We start from the raw sequence: 8,230 nt of genomic DNA on the forward strand, positions 1-8,230 counted from the left end.
GTATTCCAGTAAGGAGAGAGAACTGGGCAGACAGAGGTGAATCCCTCTATCCTAAAGCATGAACGAACCCACCAAGGTGTCTCTTGGAGTTGCCTACCAAGAAATGTAATTGTGATGAAAACATTGTGCTTGTTGCAAGTTGCTAAAGAAAATCAGCCATTTAATAATACCAATCCATTTTAGTATAATAAAATACATCAGCTATGGGATATTTTATGAAAATGTTTAATTCAACTGTTTCTTTGGAATGTAGTAGTCATAGTTTGGAAATTTAAGTTACAGTTCAGTTCTATGTGTTTTTTTTTTTTTATGCTACTCAGTGTCTGAGAATACAAATGTCATTTAAAGTTAAGGCTTCGCTGTTCATTTTGAAACAACAATTTACAAGTGTCATATTGTCATAGAAAATAAAAATTTCTGTAAAAAAAATTTGCACAAAGTTTTATGATGGTACAAAACATGAAGCAATAATATACCAGTAAAATGAAATCATTTTACTACAGAAGATTTTTATAGTTTTTCAATAAAGAAAAAAATATGTTATTTTACACTTTAAAAATTATGAAACAATCTAAAACAATATAAACTGAACAATTTGTAACACTGCCTTTACAAATTAATAACTTTATAAACATATAATTTTTTAAATATATTTATCAGTGCAAGATACTTTTCAATGTAAAGTTGCAGTATCATTTTTCCTTTATTGAAGGGCAACTTTCATTCTATTACCTTCAGAGAAATCAAATCTTCAGTGCTAGATCCTCATTATCATAGTAAGGTCTGAAGACCACAAAGGAGATGTATTTCTTTTTATGTTCACTATTCTCAGTATGTTAAAAGAAGGAAAAAACCCACCAACTACCAGCATTTCTGTTCAAATAGATCAAGACCAAGAGCTGGTCCAGAATCTATTGAAATCAGTGGGAATATTTCAAAAGGTTTTGGGCTTGGGCTCCCCAATGGGATTTTCTCTTCAAGGCAATATAAGGATGTAACTCTAAGTCAAGTTTAGTGGACTAGAAGTTTTTTCAGCTATGGAGAACAGACCCTGACTCACACAGTGATGGTGTGCTGAAAATAGTTTTGAAAAATCCTTTTTCTTTGGGTTAACTAAGTAGCTGCTGCAATAGCATTACAGTCAAATTACAGTGTTAGAAACAAATGAAAATTCTACTTCAGACAAAGTGAGTTTATCACTTGGGACATCACATGGACTAACTTCTAGGCAAAAATTTCAGGCCTTAGCTGCACTGTCTCACCTGGTGGAGTACCCAGGGTTGTGAGGCTGGGGAGGTAACTCTTCCAGTTTAGGCATCTAAGGCATGATGACCTGAAATGGGTGTTTAAATTTTCCTGATAGTCTTTGCCTTTAGGACTCCTTTGAAGTAGCAACTGTCCATTGATTTTTTTATTGGGTCTTCCTTTAAAATATTTTCAACTTCAAACCCCAATTTTTACCTCCAATCTTTCTCCCTTTCTTTCAATTTCTAGGTCATTGGTGGATTTTTCTACGTATTTTTCTGTTTTATGGTTCATATTGGTGAAACTATATGCTTCAAACTATATAGTTGCTAAATAGGAGTGGATTCTGTAGCTTCATGTAATTCAAGGTTGAATTAGCCCTTCTTTAATCCTAATCTTGGACAGGATATTTCATTGCTCTTCTACAAAAGCAGTTTTGGAAAAGACTAACTCAGAAAGTCCCAATCTACTTCCCTGACTCTGCTCAGGAAATTCAATGAGGAAAAACATGAGTTCAGCACTTTGCAGGATGTTCCTTTCCCCATGTTTGCAGTGTTTTTATCTGCTGGTTGGTAGATACCCAGGGGAAGGTTGAAGCTGCCTCCCTAGTTATGGCTGTGCTGTGTGTGACTCACCCCAGAAAACCCAGGGGCTCTCCTTGCACCTGCAGGAGGGAATGATTCCTCTTCTCCCATGCCACCTCCTATGGACCCCTGTTTGTTTCTTTCTACCCTGTTGGACCAGCTGCATAGGCTGTTAAATATTATTTGTCCAATACTATGTGTCCTAAAATATTATAAATATTGCCACATAATTGTCAAACACATTTTTTTCCAACAGCTTACAGTACTCAGTTCACTGAATTGGTCACTGTCTGCACTACTGGTCAAACAGAAACCTCCTGCTATGAAATGCCAATTGGATATAACATGATGGTAAGAACATACCCTACATACACTGTGGGATTTCATTCTGCCCTCAGTACCCACGTGTAAGCCCAATTAGCATTGATTAGCATAAAAATACACGTTTACTGAGAGAACAGAACTTGGAGTTCAGGTAGGGGCAGGAGGAGGAAAGTTTCTCATTTTAAAGGCAATCTTTTCAGTAAGGGAAGTATTTTCCCCAGTGTAATTAACAGGCAAGCTGTTCAGAATAAAAGACATGTTTCATGACATCAGGAAAAAAGATACTGTCACTTTATGCTGTTAAGAAGAAACCCAAAGTTCGACTTTGGAGGATAAAGTTAAGAATTTTCCCTTATTTTTTAACACAAACTCTAATAAAATCCTTTGCCATTACCAGCAAGTTAAAGCTGCAGTTTTCTTTCCTTGGCAACGGCAAATGCTTATGCAACCTACTCAGAGAGACAAAGAGAGAGAGAGAGAGAGAGAGAGAGAGAGAAGAGAAAGGGAGAGAGACTTTACATTTGAAAATACATTCTATATGAAAGAACAATAAAAGGGGATATTGCAGCTTTATACAAAAGGGTCAAGAGACATGAAGTTGAAATACAGAAAGCAGAACAATCGAGCCAGGTTGTCAAATCTGATTAGCCCTTGCCTTGCTGAGGCTACTTTCTTACACTAAAATATACTTTTCTTTTAGTCAGTGAGCCATCAGAATATGATTAAAGACAAGGGTGTAATTGCAGAGAAGCTGTAGTTAATGTTAACACAATGAGAAGCAGTACAAACAAAAAGGCACTTGAGAGGACATACACTAGCCAGTGCCAAGGACTTTTTTTGTTTAGTTTTTAGGCAGTACACTTGGTTACCAGTTGTGTCTGATGATGGCACATACTCTTTTAGGGAGTTCACAAGCACAAAATTTAGTACAACACTGAAAAACATCAATAAAATTTGACTGTATTGCTTCGTAAACAGAGCTGACACAATATATCGGTACTGATGCAGCAGTACTTTCAAAAACATCCTAACCCTTCTTTGCCTATGCACAACACGAGCAATTATACACAAATACAGGTGCAGGAGTCCACTAAATTGCTGTTACTCCAATATTTTCTGGGCACTGAGCTACAGACAGCATGTCCATCCAAAGGACCCCACTGAATACATTTTGTGACAGCATCTTGGATTTTGCACAGTAAAACCAAAATTATCCATTAACGGAAAAGAAAAGAGAGGGAGAGAAAGAAAGACAAAATGAACTATAAGTCAATCATACTTGGTCTCAACACCAGCATTCGATTATTTCAAAGAAAACCAACAGAAAAAGCAGACTGTACATGATTCAGGTTGTTAACACAGATTGTTGTCCATGTTCATCGGTTACACACTCATTGAAGCTCCTGAGAAAAGCTTGGCTCAGTGTCATCAATGCACTTTTCAGCCTGTACAGTAAAAGATCAACAGTTCCCCAGCAAGACCAAGCTATGTCCTTCCATCCCGATGCTCTGAAACGTCTCCGGTCGCTTTACACCTTCATGCTTCTGAGTATGAATTCTGTGCGTTTAGTTTATCTTTTTTCAGTTTTACACCATCGACCAGTTCAAAATTGTAATTCTCCAGTGCAGACAAGTTCCTCTCTGACATCCCATTGTGCCAACAGGCACAGTACAGGACAACTCCACAGATGGCTCCTAAAAGCACTCCGAGTGCACTCATGGCTATGATGGTAATAAGGATTGGATCTAAGGTCTTCAGGACATTGCCTGGTTTCCTGGAGATGTTGTCATCATAGTCCTCACCTGAACGGTACGGAGGAGTAAACCCTGAAATGGAGTAAAGAATTGCAAAATTTTCAAAACTGATCCTAGTTAGAAGTTTGTTTGATGAGCTGAAAGTTTTGAGAAAGAACATCAATTTTCTTGGACATAAGTTTCTACACAATTTTGAAACCCAGCTTCTTGGAGGTAGTCATAAAGAGCTGAAAACTATAACGTGGCCCAGAAAGTTGTTAATTCTTTTTAGACTGTTCTCCAATCTTTGAATCTGCTGCCCGTTAGTAGGGATCTGGTCCTGCCCAGGATTCAGTGGAAGTCTTGGGAGTGAATAACCAGGCCTTTTGATTAAATTTTGTCAGGTTGCAGTATTTACCTCTACAATGTTAATTAATTTCTATTCAGCTCAGTGTGGGAGTTTATAGCCTAAGACATTGGTTGGGAATGTCCAGCCATTTTGGATCTTTTCCACTTCAATGACGTTAGGATTGGATCTTGAAGTGGAAATAGTGACAGAACTGACACAGAAGAGCACTCTGTCCCCTTGTGTAAAATATTCATTGGGTATCATAATGTTTTTGCCACAACACTTTCAGTTTAAGAAAGAGATCCAATAGCAGCAAACCCTGTAAGTGTTGCAGGCAAAGTCAAAAAGTCTTTTTGGACAAACTCTCTTTCACTGAAATCAATTACAGCAAACCTGTTGACTGTAACAGAAAAAAAAATTAAGCTCATTGCCTGAAAAATGCAAGTATATTTTATTATTGGGACAATATGACAATTATGATCCGTTTAATGATCCATTTACAGCTATCATCATTGAAAATGATAATGCTTTGGTAGACTGGTCATAAAATGACATTTTCAGCCAGGTCCATGAAACAATCAGGCTGAAGTGTTTTGAGCTTAATTACCAAGGCATGGTGTGAGACATAAATTTTAAGATATAATGATAGTGCTTTCTCAATAATATTGAGGAGCTATAGTGTGCATACATATATATATATATATAATGTAACAAATCATGTATCTAAAATTTGAAAAGTTTGAGATAGGTATATATAATAAAAACACCGTGAGATTGTAAGACATAGAAAACTAGAACAATTGCATATTTCAAATAAATGTAAACCTTCTTAGTGTCTGATCTAGATAAATCAAAACTCCTTAACACAATATACAGTTAGAGAACAAATCTGTAAATATACAGAATGCTCAAATTCATATTAAAATACATGTTAAAATGGATTCCCTTTAAAAAAGAATCCTATTTTTTACCTGTTTGATTACTTTCTGGGTCGTCTTCTTCATCTATTTCGTTCTCCACATCAGTTGATTCTAATGAAGCAAAAGAATTGACATTGATTATTAGGGTTACAAACACTGATTGACTATCATGCTGGCAATAATGGTATAGCAGATTTTCCTGTGTCAGAGCATCATTATGGCAGCTTGACAGAGCTGTTCATTATAATAGGCTCTGAAAAATTAATGGAGAAAAAAAAAGATTGAAAAATCCTCTCCGCCCAGTCTTGGCACAGTTTTAGTTATCAGCAGGGGTTTTCCATGACTGGGAAAGAGAAATCAGTGTGAATTAGCATCTCATTCACTGTATTTACAATTTTGGAGCCCAATTCCATAACACTTCATCAGCAGAGGCATAGTTAATCACAAGAATAGTTTCACTGACTGCAGTGAGACCACTTGTGTTTGGGTTTCAGACTGAGTTTTTGGATTTAGCTCCCTCAGGCTAGAAATCTTTGCTCAACATTTGGTTTGAACAACCAAAACATGTGGAGGTAAGAAAGAAATTACTTTCCTTTCTCATTTTGGAGTCAGGTAAATACAATCACTGTGGTCCCAGCACCCTTCTTAGCACTGAGGACACTGCAGGAGGACCAAGCAGGGTGTCTAGCCTCTCTTTTCCTGCTGTCACTCTGGTGGCATTTGATGAACCCCAGAGGTTGGACAGTGTGATAGAAAGAGATTGTACAGTTTTCTCATCACAGTGAAATTTTCACATAGCTGGAAACTGTCATATTACCCTCAAAAGGATGTTAGCTACAGAAGGTAAGGAACACCCTCTGTTATTGCTCTCATTTGTGTTGCCAACTCACATGGCATAAGTTTATCTTCCTAATGCTAAGGGTTCTCATTTCTATTCCCTCTTTTACATAAATGTAATTGCTTCATCTCCATTATGAAGGGCAGCATTCAGTTGCTTGTGTTTATCTGGAGCTGCTGCTGCCAAATTACGTGCATTATGCAATGTGCATATGATCAGCAGTGACTGGAATAACTCAAAACTGGTCAGAAATAAAAGGATCCAAAAAGTATCTCAGGAATAGCCTGGCTCAGGTGTGGGAAAGGCCATGTTCTAACATTGCTTTGTGTCCCAGATGTCTGGGAGCTGGTGGCTATTACCAAATGAAGCACAGCAAACTGAGAATTACAAGATAGCAGAGGACAGAGCAGGGGCTGTTTAACACTGTTTATCCAGTAAGGGTTTGATATAGTCCTTTAAAATAGATTTCAAGTCAGCTTTGTAGTAAATGATCTAAAAAGGGTGAAGAAATAAAATCGAATTTCGAGCATTAGTTAAAACAGGGAAAAGCATCAGGGAAAGCAAGGAAATTTAAAAAGGGCAGCAGCATGAAATACAGGGAGAGGCATGAGAATGTGAACATGCTGTGACCCATGCCAGTAGGATGCCAGTTCTAATCCAAAAGACTGCAGTTGCTGCTGTACCAAAGTGACACCAGTGGCACTTACTATGAATAAAGCTATGGGCCAAATCAGGATGTTTTCAGTGCAAAACTTCCTATATAGACAATAATTATCTATTTCTCACAGATAAAAACCAGCCATCAAAACAAAATAAATAATGCTTTGGATGAGAATTCTCTGTTCTTGCATTTCATACTTACTTCTGCAATCCTCTTGTGCTACATGATTGTCAATTTTAATATCATCCACAGCAATTCCTCCTGTTCCTTTTCCAATTTCTCCCTCAATAACCACCTGGCAAAACAAGATAATGTTCACATTGTTTTCATGCTAGCACACAATGCAGCATTCAGGATTTCTGACCTAGTTGTTAACACTCATCTTCACTTGCTATCATGTCACATCTGCGTGCACTTTGTGGCCTGAACACCTATGTTGCCTGCCTTTATGAACTTATACATTTACTTATATGTAAATTTAGATCGTGTTGTAACTTCATTAAAGACTTTTACATCAGCAAAACTCTCACAAAGATGCAGTTTTGTGACTGAAGAGAAATGATTTCTAAGGTATTGATTTCCCTTTGGTAACAAATTGCCTGTATTACTGTAATCTGAGATACCATGAAATATGTCACTGTTATTAGTCACAGCAAGCACACCTCATCTGTAGGTGTAATACTGTCTCCATAAATCCTTCAGTGACACCTTTTACTACGATGTATACAACATGACCAGCAAAGTGTTGCTGGCCTTGGCTCTGCTAGCTCAGCCAAGCTCACCTGATAGTGTTTCACAGACTTGTGAAGAAGAACACGTCCTTCCTTCCAGTAGTTTGCCTGGTGCCCACTCAGGGTCCACAGCACCTGATCATATTCATCAGGCTTTTGGTACCTCAGCTTGATCTTCAGGGTGCCAACGTGTGCGCCAGACATGTGGTACCAGAAAGTCATGCAGTGGGCAGAGTTCTGTGAGTAGATCACTGGGCTCAGCAGTCGAGCAACTTTGCCTTTCTGGCTCTCATCAGCTTGGGAATAGATGAAATTGCCATCTCCTACTGTGACAGAAGGACTGTGTTAGGAATAGCCACCAGTTTTAATTTTCTTTATTAACCTAAGAATTCCTGACCACCCCTGATCGTTTTGCTTTCTTTCCATGCTGATAGGGCAAGCATCACAAACAAGAGAGTTGAAGGGTGTAATTTTGGAAGCACTAGGAAAGTTGATATGCTCTAAGGAGAGGGCTACTGTCGTGGTTTAACCCCAGCAGCAGCCAAGAACCAACAGCCTCTCACTCACTGCCCCACCAACGGGATGGGGGAGAGAATCAGAAGGGTAAAAGCTACAAAAACTCATGGGTTGAGATAAAGACAGTTTAATAGAGAAAGCAAAAGCTGCACACACAAGCAAAGCAAAACAAGGAATGAATTCACTGCTTCCCACAGACAGGAGGTGTTCAGCATCTCCAGGAGAGCAGGGCCCATCACGCGTAACGGTTCCTTGGGAAGACAAACACATCACTCCAGATGTTCCCCCTTCCTCCTTCTTCCTCCCACCTTATACACTGAGCATGATGT

General features: G+C 38.3%; 1 protein-coding gene across 1 annotated transcript in view; it reads right to left on the bottom strand.

Annotated features, from left to right (window-relative positions):
• Positions 1-1,988: 1,988 nt before the first annotated feature.
• The window catches only part of NRP1 (neuropilin 1), a gene marked incomplete at its 5' end in the record, with an annotated part of 32,458 nt that continues 26,216 nt past the window's right edge, over positions 1,989-8,230 (bottom strand). Inside the window, 4 exons of the mRNA XM_009076641.1 lie at positions 1,989-3,979; positions 5,207-5,266; positions 6,856-6,949; positions 7,437-7,708. Of these exons, the coding sequence (XP_009074889.1) occupies positions 3,690-3,979; positions 5,207-5,266; positions 6,856-6,949; positions 7,437-7,708 (716 nt within the window). The remainder of the gene's footprint in view (positions 3,980-5,206; positions 5,267-6,855; positions 6,950-7,436; positions 7,709-8,230) is intronic.

This window comes from Acanthisitta chloris, unplaced genomic scaffold, assembly GCF_000695815.1.
Source record: "Acanthisitta chloris isolate BGI_N310 unplaced genomic scaffold, ASM69581v1 scaffold9306, whole genome shotgun sequence".
Classification (NCBI taxonomy): Eukaryota; Metazoa; Chordata; class Aves; order Passeriformes; family Acanthisittidae; genus Acanthisitta; species Acanthisitta chloris.